General features: G+C 43.4%; 1 protein-coding gene across 9 annotated transcripts in view; it reads left to right on the forward strand.

Moving 5' to 3' along the window:
- The window catches only part of DOCK2 (dedicator of cytokinesis 2), a 416,438-nt gene that overhangs the window by 146,437 nt on the left and 247,994 nt on the right, over nt 1–22,007 (forward strand). For all 9 annotated transcript variants that reach the window (XM_079918428.1, XM_079918432.1, XM_079918434.1 and 6 more), the window contains one exon: nt 13,291–13,439. In XM_079918428.1, coding sequence (XP_079774554.1) covers nt 13,291–13,439 — 149 coding nt within the window. The remainder of the gene's footprint in view (nt 1–13,290; nt 13,440–22,007) is intronic.

Below are 22,007 nucleotides of genomic sequence, written 5' to 3' on the forward strand. Positions count from 1 at the left end.
ATGTTGTTGACCGACATGTATTCTCTTTACTTTCTCCCTTCTCACACTTTCCCGATTTCCTCTTCATTGGCTTCAGAATCGAAACAGGATCTCTTTGATCCTCTCATTTAAATTTTGGGCCTAAGTGGGTGATTCATTTCTCAAGTCACTCTTTCGCTTTGGGCCTTCCAGGGGAGGGCTCGTGTTGGTTCTGTCGCATGAATGGAGAAATGAAGCAGGCAAAACCCCCTGCCCCCTGAAGGCTGTCTCTCTTCTCTGCCTTCTTAGCTGAGTGCTTCTAGAAAAGAAAAACAGGCCAGAAGGAGAATTTTTTCCCATTTTCATTTTTATTTGGGCAGCATCAGGGGGAGGGGGGGCATAGCAATGGTTTTTCCTTCCTCTTTGGAGTTTGCTTCCAATTCTTCAGCTTGTTTGAAAGCTGTTACACTTGTCTGTTCTCCCTTTGTAATAAACAACACTAGATTTTAAATGTGTGGGGCTGTGAGAGGGACCCCAGTTTCCTGTCCTCTGGAGCTGTTATGGGGAAGGTGAGGGAAGGAGAGAATCAGATGATGATTGGAAACAATTACACAGCCCTTCCATTTTGCTAATGCTTGAATCCAGGAGAATTTTCTCATTTAATTCTCTGAAATGAAGGGCCCCTCTGTTGGCCTTAAAGTGCAAACGAGAGGCTTTTAGTGTGTGCTTGTCTCAGAAATGGAATGCCGGCTGCTCATATTGATCCAAAACATTGCTGTTGGTTTTTGTTCTTTTTGGTATGTGTAAGTTTTGTGATGCCAGCGATACAAGGTTGTTCGTGTGCAGCTTGAGGATTGCCAGTAAGTGGCATTATTATTCTAAGTTGCGAGCAGAAATGTACAAGGAAGTTCAGAGAACGCTTGCCTGAGCCTTCTTTTAGTCTCTCCACATACAAAAGGGAGCATGAAAATCTGAGGCGTATACCCCAATCATTTCAGTTTATTCCCTCCTCTCGGAACTCAATTCTCTGGAGTTTGGTATTGCAGACAAAGGACGCTTGGTTTGAATGATGCAGATAACAGCTTCTAGTCCCTTTTATTCCAGTACGCCTGGACCAAGGTGTTTTGTCAAGTGTACGTGTCAGCTGCTGGAGTTTCGATGTGCTCTGCTTTGGACTCAAAAGCTTCTTAGGTGTAGCATCAGATCCCTATTCCTCATTACACTTAATACAGGCACATCCAATTTTATTGCACTTCACAGATACCACATTTTTTTTTTTTTTTTTTTTTTTTACAAATTGGAGGTTTATGGCAACCTTGTGTTGTCAGATGATGGTAAGCATTTATTTTATTTTATTTTTTTACCAGTAAAGCATTTAAAAACGAAGGTATGTATTTTTTTAGACATAATGCTACTGCACACTTAATAGACTACAATATAGTGTAAACATAACTTTTATATGCACTGGGAAACCAAAACAATTTATGTGACTGGTTTTATTGTGGTATTTCACTTTATTGTGGTGGTCTGAAGCCGAACCTGCAATATCTCTGAGGTATGCCTATAACTACAACTGAATTTGTATGTTTTATTTGGATCCTCTTATGGGCATTTTAATCCCCATTTTTGGAGGAAGAGAGGTAAAGTGACGTATTTGACATCACGCATCCTGGCAGTAGTAAGTTGGGGATTCAGACCTAGGTCTCTGGACCCTCAATCCAGAGTTCTGCCCACTTCTCCATAACTGCCTTTGGGATCAGATGAAGCCAAGGATGGAAAGATGTTACAAGAACAGCTGCTCAGGGGAAGTGGTGAAGGTGAAGAAACACACGTGCAGTTCTCCTCCCGAACACCCTTCTTCCAGCCCCTAGCTGCTGCCGTCTGATTTCTTCAAGGACAGCACAGGATAATGAATAGAGAAATAACCCAACACCAGATAGGTTTCTGATTCTGAGAGTTGCCCTCGGTGTAGGCAGACAGGGCTCTCTCTCTCTGAAATCAGCAAAGACTCGTTCACTCATCTAACACTTCTAGGATCCTACCGTGTGACAGACATTGTGCTATGAGCTGCAGGAGACATGACCTGATGGAGATTAGGTGTCTCACCCCACGCTCTCACTGTCTTCTGGGAAACAGGGAGTGAGAGGTTTGAAGGTCATGATTGCTATCTGCTAGCCAACTGCAGTGAGACGGGTAAGCTCAGGTTATTTAACCAATTGGAGTTGAATAAATGGTTGGTTGAATTTTAAAAAGTGAAAGAAGTGAGTGACTAAACTGATGACTAAATCACCGAGTTGATGAATGTTCATCATTATTTAAATCTATGATTCTAGGACTGCGATTTGTTGTTTGTTTTATTCCCCTGGTACTGTAACCTTCACTAAAACATACAAAACAACCAACCATTAAACAAACCAACCAGCCAGGGTCTTGGAATTCCTACTTAAGGCTAGCTTAAGGGAGCTAACAAATTCAAAGGGTGGCTGCCTTCAGTTTGCAGAATCTCGAAGTTGGGAATAATTGTTTGTACTCATGAGCCTGTGAGTGAAGTTGGAACAGTGCTGGCATTGGAGTCTACCGTGAAATCTTGCCTCTGTTGGAGTCACACTAGCTAACTGACCCTACCCTGAGCAAGCTGCTTAGAGTTCCTATTTTCTCATCTGTAAAATGGGGACAATGCCATATACAGAACAGATTTTGGTAAGGGTTAAGTAGTTTCCCAGTATGGTGCCCAGAACCCAGCAGGAGTTCAACATATGTTACCTAGCTCTCATACTTGGTATTCCACTCAGCCACTCCCTTTCATTCTCAATGGATTTCTAGACAAATGGTTTCTACCCTTTATTAAAATTTGACTCCTACTGCTGAGAAAACCCTGTTTGAGTATGTGACCACAGATTAGCTCAGAAAGACTGGTTAAGTAAAGATTGAAATTCATGGAGCCAGGGAATCATGTGAGTCTCCAGAGGAGACAGGGGCTGGGGTGAAGGGATTAAAGGATCTGTGTAGCATAGTACAAAAGAAAGGCAGTGGGGTCAAGGATGATATGCTCTGGAAGGGTGTGGGTGGTACTTACTGTTATAATAGGTATCCTAAGTGCTTATAAATGGATTTGAATTTCAGATGTCACTGAATTGGAACAAAATGGGGGCAAAGGATGTAAGACCCAGCTCCTGCCAGTCAAAAAGCTACCTTGACTCATTTCTCCTCTTGCATGAATTTGAAATGGAGCACATTGCTTTGATGAGAATCCTCCTTTAAAGACTGCCCGGATTATCCAGTGTAGAGGCCAGCTGGTTCAGCCCCAAGCTTTTCATTGGCTTCTCCTTCCATTAGCCAGGGTTAGGAGATGGATGAGACAATCTTCTAAGGCTGAGCTACACTCCTCCGGTGTGGCATCGTGAATGTAATCATTCTAAGCATTAGGGAACAAATCAAATTTTGGGTCACTGCTCAGTTGGCCATATCTGCACCTCTATATTCCTAAAAGCACTTTCGATGGAGCTAGACTGTGGTTTAATGAGTGTGCTGGTTAGGGAGGAGGTTGGTCACAGTGGCGGTGTAAGTGATCCTGGAAAGTGCAGAGGGGTAACCGAAAGTGGAAGCACCTGTCAGGACACACTGATTATGTGTCATATATAATATAACATCGGACACACTGATTATGCCCGAAGAGCTTGCAGAGGTATGATAATGGGCCATCTCGGCAGCCACTTCACGCTATCAGAGAAATGTTGATGGGAGTCTTTTCATTACTTGCTAGTTGAGGCAGTGAAATGGGCTTCATGATTAGATCCTAACTTGATAAACCCTAAAATGAGTCTGTTATTCTCTCCAGCATTCAAAATGCATATGCTTACACATCTATATAGCACATTTAAACCCATCAGCAAGTTCGATTCTGCCTCTGAACTGTAACCCAAGTCTGTCCATTTTCCTTTGTCTCTCCTGCTACAAACTAATCAAGTTTTTATCTCCTTTCCCCTTCACTGTTATAGTAAGGAGGCAGGGTAGTTTAGTAGATGTGAATATGGGCTCTGAGATCACATTTTCTATGTTTAAATCCCAGCTCTGCCACTTACTAGCTGTGTAATCTTAGGTGAGTTACTGAATCTCTCTGAGTTTTAGTTTCCTCATCCATAAAATAGGTACAATGATAGACTTCTTCAAAGAGAGACTGCCTGGTAGAGAGTAAGGGCTCAATAACCATTAGACTTCTTTTTCCCCTCTATGAAAAGCCTCCTCAGTCTTCTCCTACCTTCCTCTCTAGGCCCACCCCCTACCCTCTATTAAAAATACAAAAACAAAACATCTTTATCTCCACCCAGTAATCAAACTCCTTACCATGGGCCACAGGGCCTGATGAGACCCGGCCCCGGCCAAACTCTCATATTATGCTTCCCATTTCCTATAATCTGGCCACACTTATTTCCACGTGATTCCTCCAACATGTTGAGCAAATTTCTACCCCAGGGCCTTCACGTGCTGTTTCCTCTGCTTGGAATGGCCTTCCCTGAGATCTTTCTAGGCTGTTCCCTTCTCACCCTCAGGTCTCAGCTCCAGTTCTCCGTCTCAGAAGCCTTCTTAACTGCCCCACATGGAACAGTCTTCCCTGCACCTCCAGACTCTCTTTCCCAGGTTACCCAGTTAATTGTCTTGCTGGGAGCTATTGGCATTTGTTGTAATAGCATCAACTTTCAGCGCTCTTCCCATGTCTCCTGTAATCGTGATCATTTTTGTGTACAAGAGCTCCAGGAGGACTCTCTCTCCCAATAGCCAGCCCCTGCCTTCTCTGGCTGCCCTCAGGCAGCAGGGCCTGCTTTGCCTGGACACTGAGAGCACCTGAAGTGCCCGGGACCACCCATCCCCAAGGTCTAAATACTCCAGCTGCTTCACCCCTGTGGCCCACACTGTCCCCAGAGCTCCCCTTCTGTGAGACTTGAAGGCTACCTGGTCTCCTTCCCTTCATGGTCCCACTTCCCTACTCCCCTTCCAGTGTTTTCTGGAACACCTCCTTATTTAATACACCTTCACCCAAACCTCATCTCAGAGTTTGCTTCTGGAAGATCCAACCTAAGACAATTATTATCTTCTTAAATTGTTTCTGATATCCCACTAGAACAGGATATCCATGAGAATAGTGCCTGTTACAATAATTATGTCTATATATGTTTAAGGATATAAATATATGCATATAGACTATCAGAGCTTACAAATTATATTTATAACCAGTGTGACATTTTTGGACATAACCACACTCCCATCACTGTGTAAATTCCAACAATTATACATCAGTCTACTCTTCCTGCCATCACTATGCTTCTGAATGGCAAACACTAACTTGTTAGAGGGGTTCGCTTGTAGGTTTAGTGCAATATCATGGTTTGTGTTAAATATAAAGGATATATGGCAAAAGCAATAGCTCGGTTTGGACTTTAAGTGGGTATCTAGTATAAAGTTCTGAACGTATGTTTCTTCTTTAGGATTTACTGCCTAATTATATTTTCACCCCTGTAAGATACCTGGAGAGAAAGTTTGCAGTTGCTGAGTTCTGAAATCTCTAAATAGGCTATGTTTGTTGAGCTGGGGAGACATATTCTGGCCCTCAGGGTTCGTAAAGTGGAGATGTATGTCATGGCTGAGGCAGGCTGGAGGGGGAGTGAGGAGTGATTCTGACATTGTACTTAGGCGTGTTTCTGGGAAGGTAAGGAGAGTGAGTCACGAGGAGCTGCTGAAGAATGCGCGGGGGCACAACAGTGGTAGGGTTGTAAAAGGCTTGTAACCTGATCTGGAGTATGAGGTTTGTGGGTAGTTACTGATTTCCCAGTGGGTGGAATTACTTTCCTTCATGAGGCGCTGGCTGGAGGAAGGTGGTTGTGAGAACAAACTGCTATCAGATTAGAGCTGTGTGTGGCGGTCCTCCTTCGTGGCTAGCTGATGGAACCAAGTGGCCTCTGGCATCTGCAGATGCTCCCCCTACCAAACAGAAGGAAAGCGGCCGAGCAGAGCAGCGCTGGCCCTGCTCAGCTTTGCCTGGGGAGAATGTTGGGTTTCAATTAGGGGTCTTCCCTGCTTGCCAAAAGGCTGGGGGTGGGCAGTGTGGGAGAGCAGGGCAAACCTTGGCCATCACAAGTTCCTCGCTCTCCTCCAGGAGGGTTGCGCGGAGCTGAATTCGCCTTTCAGTCAATAGGAACTTGACCAAAGCAGAACGACTTTCACTTTAAAGCCTGTGAAAAATCGAACAAGATTGAGGAGTCCATTAACCCATGCTGGTGATAACGTAAAGGGCTGGCTGTGAGTGGAGTGAAATTCCAAGCGAAGGCTGCCACAGGCAGGCTTAGAAATGGGGTAACCACACTGAGGACATGACTGAGGCCCTGACACACACACCTTGTGGGTTTAACCTTTCTCCCCACAGTAAGAGAGGGATTCCCAAACGTTCTCAAGTGTCTGAGTTCTGCTGGTGGAGCCAGGATGTACCTGGGATGGAAGATCAGCAGACATTTCCCTAGTGGGGCCATAAGGTGCCAGTCTCGTCTTCATATGTTTCATGAGTGATTCTTTTGTTTCTACCTCCCTTCACCTCAGCTCCAGGGAGGAGAGGCAATGCCTTCTTTCTATGGGCATTGCTTTGTATCCAGAGTCCTCTGCAGACCCTCCCTCAGTTCTGGGATGAGGTGCATGCAGATTACTGTAGGACTGGTACTGAACTGGTACCTCTCAAAAAACCATGGGGGATGATGGTGTACACCAGCTACTGGAGACGGTTTGGATTTAGAATGTGGAGCAGTTACACCTTTTGTCCTCAGCTTTCGACCTCAGCTTCATTTCTGGGATGTTGATGAGAACCTTACTGTTCGTCCTGTTACATAGATGATAGCCACGTAATGTGGGAAATGGGAAGATGAAATTCTAGTCTGGATACTACAGGAGCACAGAACAGGGTCACCCAAGTCAGAGTTGGGGTGTCAGGAACATTGTCCTAGGGGATTTGGCAACTAAGGTAAGACCTAGGAGGCAGGGAGGAGTTAGTCAGGTGAAGATGGGTGGGATAAGTACATTCTGGGCAAAGAAAATAGCATGCAAAAACTCAGAAGCAGGAGAGGAGAGGCTATGGTGGAGTGATGCAGGAGGTGGAGGGTGGAGAGGTAAGGAAGGGCCTGCCCACTAAGGGCCTTCAGCTATGCCAGAGCAGCGGTCAAACTCACCCCTGGGAGACTACTGAAGCCCTTCAAGGAGGGAAGTCCCGTGGTCAGGTTTGGGTTTGGGGAAATTCCCTGCTGCTGAGATTGGAAGTGGGAGATCAGTTTGGGAAACTTGGAACAGAGGATGCAGGAAGTTGGCTTGGGGCTGAGATGGGTTTGACTTCCTGATGGAGAAGATGTTGAGGATAGAGAGAGGGAGAAATCAAGTCTGCTTGGCTGACTGTGTGCCCGAGGGTGTCTTTGCTCAGAGTGAGCAAAGAAGGAGCAGGTTTGTGGGGAAGACAGCAAGTTCAGATGTAGTTCTTAGGAGTGTTTTCCTCTGGGGCTGCAGTTGTGGCTGAGATCACAGATATATCTGTGGCCTGATGCACCTCAAGGTGGTTTTCCAAAGTGGACAAAGGATACATTTTGATCTTTCCATGGAGCTGATACTGGGGAGAAGGAGGTGACGAAAAGGACCATCTTATTTGAAGTATACCTGAGTCGTGAAATTATTTCAAAAGCATATCACACTTCAAGAGAGCTGTGAATCCAGGCAGTGGCATCTTCTGCCATAGGATAAAGGTTTCTCTGAAAAGGAAGACTCCAGAGCCCGGAAACACTGCATTTTCCTCTCTGCAGGTCGCTTTGACAGAAGAAAACTCCTTTCTATGGAAACACAGAGTTGAGTAGCTCTGCGGGTTCCTAAGTTCCTGGTCTGAATTACGGTTTGGACTTGTCATCACTTGTTGGCCGATCTCCAGGCTCTGTGGGGCTCAGTTACCCAGGCTCTGTTTGCAGGTCTCTCACGCTCATTGCCTCTACCTATAAAGATTGATTTAAGGCTCTGCAATATTTATCTTTTAACCATTTCTGTTTGTTTGCTTGACATTCAAGCCACAGTTTAGAAATGCTGCTTCCTGAAGCTTTACAGACTAATGTAATTTCACAGCTCCAATTACAAATGACAAAATTATTTCATTTCAAAACAGAGGAGCCAGACGTTTCTGAGAAATCATGGTTAACGAGAAGACAAAGTACTTTCTGCAAAACAGGCTGTGTTATTAATGGCTTCCTCAGCTCAAATCCCTCTGACTCAGCACGAAGAGCCCTCGTCCTGTGGGGATGCTGGTTTTGATCACCTGTAAAGTCGGTGACTTTCAGATTGATAAACCACGGCTTCTGCTGCGGCCTGGTCTGTAGCTCCCACGACCTCAGTGGTCTGTAAACAATGCAGACATGTCCACTGTCTTTCCACCTAGCAAATACATCCTTCCTCCTGCCACTTCCTTTGGACCTCTGTTTTATGGATCATAGAGTTTTGGATGGGGATTTAATAATCATTCCGTTTAACCCTTCATCTGATACTTTGAATACCTCTTCATTATCCCTGCCCAGAGACAGCTACCTACTGCTTAAATATTTCTAGGGATGGAGAACTCACTATTAGACTTTTCCATGAGAATCTACTAATTTAGCTCAATTTTAAGTAGAATGTAAAGTCCGGTGACTTCTCAAGGAGATCTTCATTAATATCTAAAATCTTCCAACAGGCCTTTTCCCTTGCACCCACGTCTTTGTAATAAGATCTAACTGAAGTATCTCAACTAGAATACCAACAGAATGAGCTGTTTAGGAAAAACCTGGCCTTTACTATTCTATAGCTCTGTTATATGGCCACTGACAGGTTGCCACTCCCAGGAGGTAGAGGCACCAGGGTTTTTCTTGTCTACTTAAGTCTGCCTCTTATCTCTGTTGGCTCTGCTGCTGTGATGGGCAAGCAACCCCTGGTTACATTCCCTCCCATCCCAGAATAGTGACTGGCACTTAGGGAGCCTTCAATAAATGTAGTAGATGGACTGACTAAATGAATGAATGAGTTAATTAACTGCCTCAGTAGATTAACCCTTTGTCTACCTTTACACACCTCCTCTCTGCAGGTCCTGGTGATCCCATTTACAGATGGAGAGGTTTTAAGTGATTTTTAATCTTGGATCGCAAAAGCCTATTGCTCTAGGCTTTAAAACATTGTCTTACTATGCTTTAAACTCAAGACCAACTTTCTTTAAGGTCTTATCAAATCTTTAGCTTCAACAGAGAACAAGAATGTTGTATCAGAGGCTAGGAGTCTAGCGGGGTAGAACCCAGCACTTTTATTCTCATTTGCCATCACCTGGACTACTGCAGTGGCATATACACTGGTCTCTGTCTGCTCTTTGGTCTTTTCTTCCTGCAGCTGCCCTACATGCTACAATGACATGAATCACCTTAAAAAAACATCTTTTGAAGACTCCCTTTGCCCAGAGAACTATGGAAGAACAAGATTTTTGTTGTGTTTTAAATTTCCTTTATTAGAATCTTTTTTATTTTACTAGCAAAAATTAACTTTTCAGAGAGGAAGACTTTACAATTCTTACCTAACTTAAGTGAAGGCACAGTTCTTATCTTCTGATGGGGTTTAATTATGACAACATCAGTGAAGGGAGTTAAGTTTCATGAAGTTGGTGAGGTCATTCATCTCCCAAAGACAAAGAGTTTACAACTTCAAATGAACTCACCTAGTTTTTCCTACAACAAGCATTTTTACACATACAGTTTCCTCTAACAAACAAAAAGTTTCAAAGTTACAAGTTAACATCTTTTAGAAGATAACTTTTAAAACAAACTTCTGCACGAAATTTGCAGGAAATTTCTTTACCCCTTTTAATAAACAGACCTGGACAAAATTTCAACGGACTAAGTATAGATTTAACTTAAATGTTATGGTAATTGGTATGTAAATATTCTCCAGTCTTTTTTCTTCTCTCTCTGAACAAAGGGTAATGGCTAACTCAGCACCTTGTATTCTCAGAAGTCCTTAGGCCAACCATTTCTTGAGTCCAAACAAAGTACCATTAATCCGTGGCCCATGATTCCATCTATAACATTAAGCAAAGCTGAATCAAAATTTTTGTTGCCTGTAATTTTCTGTTTCCATAGAACTATAATCTTACACCACCCATTGCATTTAAGAATTTTCCTTTTCAATGTTATCTCCTGTTATTCTACTTCCAAGAGACTATTCTACTTACCCAGGTCCATGTACTCTATTTTTATTTTTATTAAAATTTTATTTTATTTTATTTTATTATTGAAGTGTAGTTGATTTACAATGTTGTGTTCATTTCTGCTGTACAGCAGAGCGACTCAGTTATACACATATATACATTCTATTTTTAATATATTCTTTTCTATTATGGTGTATCACAAGATATTGAATATAGTTTCCTGGGCTGTACAGTAAGACCTTGTTGTTTATCCATCCTATATATAATTGTTTACCTCTGCTAATCCCAAACTCCCACCCCATCCCTCCCCCACCCTCCTCCCCCTTGGCAACAACAAGTCTGTTCTCCATGTCTGTGAGTCTGTTTCTGTTTCATAGTTAGGTTCATCTGTGCCATATTTTAGATTCCACATATAAGTGATATCATGTGGTATTTGTCTCTCTCTTTCTGACTTACTTCACTTAGTATGATAATCTCTACTTGCATCTATGTTGCTGCAAATGGCATTATTTTATTCTTTTTTTATGGCTGAGTAATATTCCACCATTGTATACGTTGCTACATCTTGGTCCATGAACTCTAAATCACTCTCTGTTCTCTAAATCCCCACTCTCCTGATGGCAATATTATTTACTCATCAGTGACCATCTCAAATGATACCTCTTCCATTCACTCCATCAAGATTTACTGAGTAGCTACCATGATCCAGGTACTGTGTTGGGCATCTGAGATTTAGTCTGGCTGTCATGAAGCTTACACTTTGGTTGGATGAATGGACATTAATTATACTAATTAGAATTTAATTACAAACTGACATTAGTGCTCTGAGACAAGGGACGCAATTCTATCAGAGCCTATAAAGTCTTCTATGAACCTTCCAACCATAGATCATTTCTCTCTTCTGAAGCCCTCATGGTATTTTATGACTCTACAAGTCTGAATTCTTTGGTTGTGAGTGACATACACCTAGTCTGATAAATTTAACCGAAAATAAATGTATTTGGATGATAGGGAGCAGTTTAAGAATCAGAGGAAAAGCTGGGGAACCAGTCTTCAGAGAGGGGAGATTCAGAATAGCCCTGAGAGAGGAAGCAGCGAGCCTCCCCAGGGCACTTCTGTGCAGACAGATGATCTCCAGGAAAGATACTACCCTTTGTCTAGTGATGATGAGCACAGGCTCTGCAGTCAGACTGGATCCACCACTTACTAGCTCTGTACACTTGGGCATGTCCCTTTGTTTCCTCATCAGCAAAACGGGAGAAATAACAGTATCTACCTCCTAGACTCATTGGGAAGATTGAAGTAGTTCATGCAAGAAACTTCAAACAGTGCCTGGCACATTGTAAGCGCTCAATATGTTAGCAATGTCAGCAGTAACTGTTACTAAAGTTCCCTTAAGGTGCAGATCAAGAGGTTATCCTAATTAGGGTCAGGTACCCAACCCTGGTCCAGAGGAGGGCAGGGAGCCTTATGACAGTATCCCTAGGTTTATATCCCATAGCAGGGTGGCTCACCAGGGTGAAACCAGGGTGCTGTGCCAGAGCAGGTATAGATGCTAGGCTGACAGAACAAGAGCTGATGTCTGATTCTTCCCACTGGTATCTTATTCTGTCTTCTGCCGTTGCCCTTTGTTCTGTTGCTGATCACCTCTGTCGTATTTTAAATATATACTGGGTGAGAACCATATATTATCTCTGTACTTCCAGAAATACAGTGCCTTCCACATCAAAGATGTTCAGCACCTACTTGTTGTATTGAATTAAAATAAAATTGGCATATATGATTCACATGTCAGCTGTAGAAGCATCTAGGTAGGGATGGCTTGAAATTTGGGGGGATGTTTTTGATCTCTCAAGGTTTGCCATTTTTAATAGAAATATAGAAAGAATGCTGTGTAGGATTTCAGAAACTTCCGGGTATTTCCTGAGACAGCAAAGCCAAGAGAGTTACCCATCTTTGCAAAGGTTTTAATTTATTTAAAATGAAAGTCATGGTGTATAAGGGTGCAAGTGAAAAGTTGTTCATTTTTGTACTGTTTATGCCAGTGAAAAATGTCCATCAATAGGGGTATGACTAAATGAACAAACATGTCCATAATAGAGAATACTATAAAACAGCTATAAATAATTAACATTGATCCTTCTATGTAATAACATAGAAGGTGCTCCAAAAAATATCGGTGAATGAAAACAATCAAGGTACAGAACAATATGTGCAGTATAGTCCCCTTTTATAAAAAGGCAACAAAACCAAAATGACACTAAATGTTCTTGTACTGATAACGTACATATGTAAAACATATAAGAAGATCTTGAAAGATGATCATCACAGTGCGATATGTTTTACTTAAATGAAAAGCCAAATCAAAATGATACTACATATTTTATACTGGTATACAAACACACATACATACATTTTTATATGCACATACACATACATCTATACAGAATAGAATAACTGGTTGGTTGCCTCTAGGGAGTAGGGGTTGTGGGAGGGGCCAGAACTGTGAATAATGTTCTAAGGAAATCTTACCCTAATTTTTAAAAAAACTTATTTATTTTTGGCTGCACTGGGTCTTTGTTGCTGTGCGTGGGCTTTCTCTAGTTGTGGCAAGTGGGGGCTACTCTTGGTTGTGGTTCGCGGGCTTCTCATTGCGGTGGCTTCTCTTGTTGCGGAGCACGGGCTCTAGGCGTGCGGGCCTCAGCAGTTGTGGCACATGGGCTCAGTAGTTGTGGCTCACGGGCTCTAGAGCGCGGGCTCTAGGCGTGCGGACCTCAGCAGTTGTGGCACATGGGCTCAGTAGTTGTGGCTCACGGGCTCTAGAGCGCGGGCTCAGTCGTTGTGGTGCACGGGCTTAGTTGCTCTGCGGCATGTGGGATCTTCCCGGCCCAGGGCTTGAACCCGTGTCCCCTGCATTGGCAGGTGGACTCTTAACCACTGCGCCACCAGGGAAGTCCCTTAACCTAATTTCTAATATTTGCATTTTTTACAAGAAGAAGATATTCATGAATTATTTATTTAATGAAATGTTATCTAAAAAATAAAGAAAAGAAGCTAAAAAACGAGGAAGCTCAGATGCCTCTGAACTGCCTTCATTCCAGAATGCCGGGACATCTTGCTTCCTGTCATCACCAAGGAACTGAAGGAGCTGCTGGAGCAGAAGGATGAGATGCAGCACCAGGTCCAGGAGAAGAAGTACTGTGTCGAGTTACTCAACAGCATTTTGGAGGTCCTCAGCTGTCAGGATGCGGTGAGTCATCGTGATGTTGTAGACGTCCTGGACTCAGACTAGGGCTGAGTTAAGTTCTAAAATATTGATGCTGATGAATAGCATTCGAAGTCTAAAGATCAAAAGTCAATGACTTTCTCAATGGGCCTACTTTTCCAGTGACTAATTCCCTGGCTGTGAAAGACAGCTTGGGGACTAGAGTTAAGCATGTAGCATTTTGTCACCATATTTCTTGTTGGACAGGCTTTCTCAGGGTGTAGGTATGGACATACTGCAGACTTTTTGGATTGCCTGTCCATTTACTAAAGCCCTGGTTTGCAGGGATGAGGGTAGGAAAGTTTTTCTATGTCTACATAGCCAAGAAGACCCCACTTACCTGCTTTCTTGGCTGATTTTCCTTGGTTTTGTTTCTCCAGTTACCTCCTGCAGTGGTGAAACGGTTAAGACTCTTTCTGGATGAGCAGATTGCTCATGCCTAGACCCTTGAGATAGGTTGAGGCATTAAGTGATGATAGAGAGATGGCTGTGGCAGTGAAGCCAACGTAATATTGGTCAACATCATTCAGAGATTAGGTAGGAATGAGACCAAAAGGAAAGTCTCAGTGGGAGTAAGTAGAGGGCTTCCAAAGGGCAGAGTCTGCAGAAGATAATGAGGGAGACGGAGTGGTGATAATGGTAAAGACTGAGAGGCAGTGATTAAACACAGGACTACAATTCTTGAGACTTGGAAGACAGAGATAAACGTTCTTGATTTGACTCAGGTTCCTTTTGCAGCCTTACCTTGTCCTTGAATAATGTCCAGGAATATCTGTCCTTATGTGGGCTGGTTTCAGAGGACTGGGTAGACCCAAACAACCAATAAATCTAAGTATTTGTGTGACCATTCTCTCCATCCCCTCTCCTCCCTAGAAAATCCTCAGAGAAGGGCTTTCTGGATGAACGGTGTCTATGATTGACTGTATTAGAAAACTCTGCAAAACAATATTTTTTTTCCTGCTCATATCCCACAGTCAACCATTATTATCAGTTTCCCTGTATGTCTCTCTCCTGTCTTGTCCTTTCCACTCTTACCATCCTAATTTTTTCTTATCTCATTTCTAGGTAAGTGAGATACATAGCTAGCTTCATTTGTTCATTCATTCATTCATTTGTACATATGATGTACCAAGTATGTGCCAGGCATTGGGTACACAAAGGCATGTATTTTTTCTTAAGAAAATACTTATAAACATATAAATAAGCAATTGCAATATAATATAATGACTAAAATCTAGATGCATACTAGGGGTACTGGAACTACAAAAAGACTGTGTGTGTGTGTGTGTGTGTGTGTGTGTGTAAGCATTTTTGTCAAGGAAGCCTTCACAAGAGAAGTGAAGCTTCAGCTGGGTGTTCAAGAGTGAATAGTTAATGATCACAACTGCTACTTAATTTGCTGTTTTCTAGACATTGTGTTAAATGCAATCCAAGCCTTCTTTCTGCTCACCCTGATCACTGCTAAGGATTACCATTCCCATTTTATAGATGAAAACCTGAAATTCACAGACTTAAAAGTTCAAGGCCAAACAGCAAATAAATTGTAGGGTGAAAATCGAAACCCAGGTTGGTCCAACTCCAAAGTCTGCATAATCGTAGGCACTGGGGATATAAAAGCATGGTCTTTTCCCTCTCATTTTTTCCTATCCTCATCCTTTTTTGGGGGAGAGGGAGTATAATGCCCCAAAGCTTGGATATCTAAAATTCACTCTGTGAGAATGTCATGGTGATGGTGTTATTTTCATAAGCATGTTCACTAGCCAGCTATTGAACTGGTTCCACTCTTTGTTATTCTATCTTTAAAAAAAATTTAAGGGAATGTTTGATCTTACTCTCACAGTGTAAAAACATGATGGTTGGCCTATTATTTCTCCAGAAACTTCCCAAAGAATGTTGCCTCTTCTTGTTGAAAAGAATTTAGTGTTTCTTACATTTTAGTAGTGTTCACGTCCGTTTTCATGGGGAAAAAAATCCTAGATGCTTGGGACTACACTAGTGGACCCTGGTTTGAGGAACAGACTTATAATGTGTTCTGCCAATTTCCTAATTTGGGTAGAGGGATGGCCCCAGTACACAGTTTATTTGTTAAGCAGCGATGCTAGGCTCTGCCTGTCCCATGGGAGTGGCCCCCTAGAATTCTATGCTGGCAGGTTGTCATCACTTTGCACATTGGGTGACACCAGACACTGGTGAGAAGAGGCTGCTCTCTCACACACCCTGAATACTTGGGACTTCAAAGCCAAGAAGCCAAGGCTCTGAGCTCCCCTTGGTGGTTTGTGGCAGCTGGACATGAGGCGTGTGGGTGGTGCGGTGTCACTCCTCACTGCCTCCGAGTGCACTGCTTTTATAGTGACTTCTGAACGTGGGGACTAGCCCGCCTCTTTCCCAGGATGAGCAACTGTCTTTGCTGATGAGTTGTTAAATACTGTTATTACCGTTGGGTTTGGTACAATGTTGGTACAGTGTGTGAGCTTCACATCTAACTTCTCCAGCTCATGAAGATGGAAATCTCTCCTCTTCTCAAAAGCTTTTTCTTTCGCGAAGAAGATTCATTCAGCAACCACTATAACTTTGAGTTAAACCAGAAATCAGAAGTTGCAAAGTGTCTAATCTAAATCTCTCTTATTCTAGTATATGGCAACTGTCAACTCTGCCTACACATTACATCACCCAAGGAGCCTTTTTAAAAGTAGCTGTTGCTAAGTTCCAGTCCTAGTGGTTGTGATTTAGTTGCCTGGGGTTGGCCAGGGCATCGCAATAACATGTTCACCAGGTGATGATAATAGGCAGTCAGGGTGGAGGACCACAGTTCTAGTGCAAAAGGTCTTAAACATGATAGTACATCCCAGTGACCTGGAGGAGCTGTTAAAACAGGTTTCCGATCATTAGGTTTGGAGGATGGGGCCTGATCATTTATTTATTTATGTATTTACATTTTAAAAAATATTTATTTATTTAGGCTACACCGGGTCTTATCTGCGGCACGTGGGATATTTGTTGCAGCATGTGGGCCTCTTAGTTGTGGCATGAGGACTCTTAGTTGCGGCATGCGTGTGGGATCTAGTTCCCCAACTAGAGATCTAACCCGGGCCCCCTGTATTGGGAGCACAGAGTCTTACCCTCGGGACCACCAGGGAAGTCCCCTGATCATTTATTTTTCTAACAAGTGCCCAGATGATGTGGATACTGCTGGTCCAGGGATACACTTTAAGAACCACTACTCTAATGTGACCTAATTTTTTTTTATCTTTAGTATTCACTGGAAATGGAAGAACAGTTGGGCTCATCCTCAGTTCTTTACCTTCTTAATTGAAGGGCCCTTTCCAGTCTATAAAACTTTGCATCTTCCAATGTGGCATTTAATAAACCATAAAACGGCAGAGTCTTCAAACACATTCATTTGTACTCATCAATTCATTTTTATGCAGTGGTGGGGACATCGCCTGTACAAAGATCTGACTTTGAAAATCCAAACCATCAGGTGTGCTGTTGGTTTCTTCAGGCACTAACTCTTCAAAATTGGAAATTTCGGAGAAAAATTCAAAAGGCTCCCAGGGTAAATTCCTGGATTTTTCTTCTGGTTGTTTGGAGCCTCTCTGTTGATAACAACATAGCCATCTATTTTTTTACTGACTTTTTCTTGGCACCATGGGATAGTTGATCTCTCCAGCCCAAGAATGGACTATACCTACCTGAACCATTGCCCAAGGGCAGAACCACGTTGTAGAAATTTAGCAATTACAGTGCAGTATGCCAAGCTTCCTTCTGGGGGGCATTGTGTGTTTGGGGGTTGGGAAAGAATGTTTGTCTTCAATAGATTGTCATCGTTTGGGTAATTACAGCCCAGCACAGCAGGCCTGGCATGTGGAAGCTATGTTTTCCTGTTATTACCGTATTCATGGTAACCCTGGGTGGCATATGACTCAGGGAGGGATGTCCACCTAAGCCTGGATGTTGATATTTTTGTAATGATACTGTTAAATCCCCTCACTCAGCTTGCTTGCTGTTGCACTTAACATAGGAAAGGGACAGGCTCAGGTGTAGGATGAAAGGCCTTCTGCCTGTATTAACTCCTTTTCTCCCCCTCACCGAGAGCAAGTTTAATTGTCAACTTAGGTTACTTTGAAAGGTGGTTTCACACTGGCTTTGTTCTGTGCCTTGCTGGCTGCCAAGTAACTCATAAAATTTAATTTTGCGCCAGACCTGGAGAGAGTTGGCTTTCCCCCCCTCTTGAAGCAGGCTTTTTGTTTCTGTGTTTCATTCCTCTGACACAGACGGGAGAGTCGTCATGTTGAACCCTGCTTAGCAATCAGAGTGGGTAAAGGTGACTCCTGGCTCTGAAGAGAAGTTGGTGTTGGTTGTATCTGCATCATGAAGGCAGAGAATACACAGAATCAGCTTAAAAAATAAACCTCTGAGCCCATTGACTAGACCTGAGGGGTTTTGCCGAGGCCCTCTGTTAGTCATAATTAGTTTGGGGTTTCTGGTGTTTTTATTCATCAGCTTAGACGCTGATAGAGAGGGCTTTTGCTCATGCTTTTTCTCTTGCTTGAAATTTCCTTTCCAGTTCCTGTTCTTTTTATGCAAGTAAAATCTTAAACTCCTTTTAGGTTCAGCTCAGGTAATAGTTCCTTTCTGAAATCTCACTTCTGTGTCCTCTCCACACACACCCCTCCCGCACCTGCCAACCTCAAGGCAGGTTTAAGGGCTTCCTTCTCTGTGTTCGTAACTATGTGTTCAGACTGATATCACAGCACTAACTGCTTTGTGTTACACTTTCCTGTGTGTGTCCCATGCCAGGCTTTGCGCACAGAAGCTCAGAGAGCAAGCCTCCCTCCCCCAGCTTCACAGAGCTTACACTTTCAGCCTTCCCTCTTGCCAATTCCACTTTTACTCTCCAACTCCTGCTCCATTAAAATTCTTTCAATCCCTCAGGGGCCACACTCTCTCTCTTCTGGGCTGCTGTGTGTGCTGTTTGCTCTTGTCGGAATGCATCACCTCCTCTCTTTGCCTTGCTAAATATTCAGAAGTCAGATGAAATGTCACTCTCCCCAGGAAGCTTTCTCTAACCCTCCTCCATACCCCTCTCCTGTGGCCCATAGAGCTTATGCCTGCTCTGTCATAGCACCTGGGTTATCATCCTCTGTGGACCCATCTGCCTGTGTAATTGGGAGTGCCCTACCCTAGACTGCCCTGCCCTGCCGCGCTCCCCTTCCCCATTGCCCATCCCGCACAATGCCTATCTGTTGAAAGAACGGATAAGTGAATGAATAGGACTCGTCCCAATCAATGGCAGAGACTGATTTCTCCCTTGGGTCTTCCACTCTGAGTGCTAGGAGGGTATGCTCCCAACGCTTTTTGTCTTCCTTGGGTGTCAGGTGCAGGGGTTGAATTAATCACACTCAGTTTATGACACTTTATCCTCATTGGTCTGTGCAAGGCCCTCTCTTGTTTCGTGTGTGTGTGTGTGTGTGTGTGTTTCTTACCTTTATCCCTGTCTCCTGCTTCCATTCCCCTACTTCGCTTACCTGCTATGGGCGATTTGCCTACTGTGTTGAATACACATGTGTGAGTTTGGGTGCATGTATTTTAAAACACACAAACACATACACTCACCCTCATGTCTCTTCCTTACAGAGGAGTAGACATTGACTGCAGAAGGCCATTAGCGTCTTCAGTTCTGTTAGGGTCCCCATGGGTGGGGAAGGGACTGAGGCGTGCATAGGGAGTAGTCTGCTTAGAGGGTGTTCTCCGTCTAGCGCCACCCCTGACCTAACCGTGTGTGATAGAAGCAGACCCTGCCAGTCTGTGCTTGGGTGTCTTCCTCTGAAATTCTAGGCTCTCTGAGAATCCCAGGCAGCCTGCATGATGCAGGCTTGAAGAGAGGCTGATGCTGCCTCTTTGCATTATCATTTAGTTTCCAGGATCAATACCACACTGCAAAAACAGCAGGGTTTTCTTCTAACCTATCTGCTCCCTTGTATATTATATAAAAGGTAGGGAGACAAGGCTCGCTGAAATTCTTTTGTCTGTGGTGCATTCCAAACAGAGGACAGCCAAGTAAGTCCTAAACTTAAAGTTGAAATAGATGAGAATGCTGTACCTTCTGCTGTGTTCAGGGCCATTTCTTTTACCCGTTGCTCTTCCTCTGCAACCGTGGTGTTCGATGTGCCCTTCCTAGGCCAATGGAATGACATTACGATGTCATGGACGGTGACATACAGGATACTTTCTCTCCTGGCACCTTTTAGCCTGCAGAGCGCTTTCTCATACATCACAGTTGTTTGTTTCTGGCCACCACATGGCAAGATTAGCTTTATTAGCCCCATTTTACTGGTGAGGAAGCCGAGCCTCAGAGAGAGACTTGGTGACATTCCTAACTAAGGTCAGAGAATCAGTAAAAGGCTGAGCCTACAGGGAATCACCTCATCTCACTCTGAAGCCAGCCTTTCACACACCACAGTACCTTCCATTACTTCATTTATGCTCTGCCATGTAAGAGCTCTTTACCAGCATTATTTCCCCGGTGGAGGTAAGAGCACAAGCTTTGGAGTTAGGCTACATTCATGTATCCATCCCACAAATAACGTAAAAAGCACCATGTGTACTACACTACATGCTAGAGCTATAGGGCTGAGCAGAGCTGGGGTGCGTCCTAGCTCTGCTTCTTATTAGCTGGGGAACCTTGGGAAGTCATATAATCTCTTGGAAAAAGGTGGTTGTTCTTTCTCTGGGTGTGTCAGGATTACAGTAAACAAGAACATCTGTGAAAGCATGCAGCCCTGTATTTGGCATATAATCTGTACCCGATACATGTGGTTTTGCCTCTTCCTTCACTATTCCCCTTCCCTCCTATGCTCCTTCCACTGTTCCAGGCGGCTTCTGAAACATCCCTGTAATTCTTTTAAGAACAGTTAAGGGCCAAGTGGTCTCCTGGAAGAATGGCAGACAGGTTCTGAGCCTGGGGAGGACTTGGTACCCCGTTAGCCCTGGCGGCAGCCAGATGCTTTGGAGGCGTCATGGGAGGCTTGCCGGGAAGCAGCAGATACCACTGCTGGAGCAGTGCCATCGCCTGCAGGGCATCTGGACCTCGTAAGGTTTCCTGGACGGACTGGAGGAAAGTGTCATCCTGCTGTTTCAGGGGCTCTTTGGGTTATTCCGGTACTCGGGGGCTCAGGATAACCGCTGTATAATGGGGTGGTGTGCTGGAGCTGGCTCATCCCAGCTCATGAGAACCAAGTTTTAAATGTTTAGGAATTTTGTGAGTTATTTGTTAGGTAACAGCCATTATTAAAATTTTATATAGATATCTATAACTAATAAACTATATTGAAATCAAAGGTAATAAATACATACTCAAAAGTACCACTTCCTAATTATCTTACCATATTTTATTCTTATCTGTGTGCTTGAGGTTATTTACATTGTTGTGTCTGTATGGTAGAAATACATACAGATATTTAATATTATAGATATTAATATTTAATGCTCTGCTGCAGCCCGTTTCTTCCCAGTTGTGCTCAGTGATGTCACAGTGGTAGCTTGAAATCAACCATGAAGGAAGTACTCTTACCAGAAAATTGACAAACACTTAATATCCAGACTTGTATTTTTTTCCCTTCCTGGAGAGACAGTTGATAAACATTTACCAGCACACCACTGTCTGGGACTCAAAGGAATTGCCCCAAATGAGAAAAACCCACAGGCACAGGGGAGCTGCCTGTGCACTTCCGTTCTCCCCAGTGACCCTGGATCTGCTGCTTCTAAAGGTTCTCATGAGACTGGGCAATGAGAAGATGCTCCAGGGATGTAGCAATTTAAAGACAAACTAAACCCCCAACCTAGAGCAGAGATAAAGCAATGTGTTTCATTTCCCATGACAATTCTTACTGATTGGCAATGGCTTCTTTCTTAGTAGCGTGGAGAATTTTGAAGACTCATGTGGGCCAGTGAGAACGAGAGCCCAGATTCCTGCATAAGTGAAGGTTGGGGATGATGACTCTGGTGCCATGGATGTGCTGTGCCTAAACTAGATGTCTGATCCATACAGCTGTGGGAAAGTCACATTTGACAGGGAGATTATTATCTTTCACCTCAGTAGCTTTGGGCCTTTGGGCCTTACATAGGGTTTAAAGATGATAAAAAGCTCATCATTTTCAATTAGGCAAACACCTCAGTTATTGTTACAGGAAGAACCACCAATGGATACTGAACGTGATGGGCAAAAGTATGATGAGAAACAGGATATCTGCATAGTCTCAAAGCATCCTCCCAAAGTATCCACTTATCAATGACACAAAGAAAGATAGTAACTTTACAGTGGAGAAACCTGACAGACACCACCTTAACCAAGTGATGAAAGGGAGCATCACCAGGAAGGGCACACATCAGCATCATGTGCCTCCTGAGAAAGGTACTGAGAAGGACACGACACCGTTCTTTTTGGGGAATCCTGCCAAAAATACACAACCTCAGTCTAATAATGAGAAGACATTAAACGATCCCCAACTGAGGGATATTCTACAAAATAACAGATGAGTACTCTTAAAAACT

Source organism: Stenella coeruleoalba (genome assembly GCF_951394435.1).
Source record: "Stenella coeruleoalba genome assembly, chromosome: 3".
Lineage (NCBI taxonomy): Eukaryota > Metazoa > Chordata > Mammalia > Artiodactyla > Delphinidae > Stenella > Stenella coeruleoalba.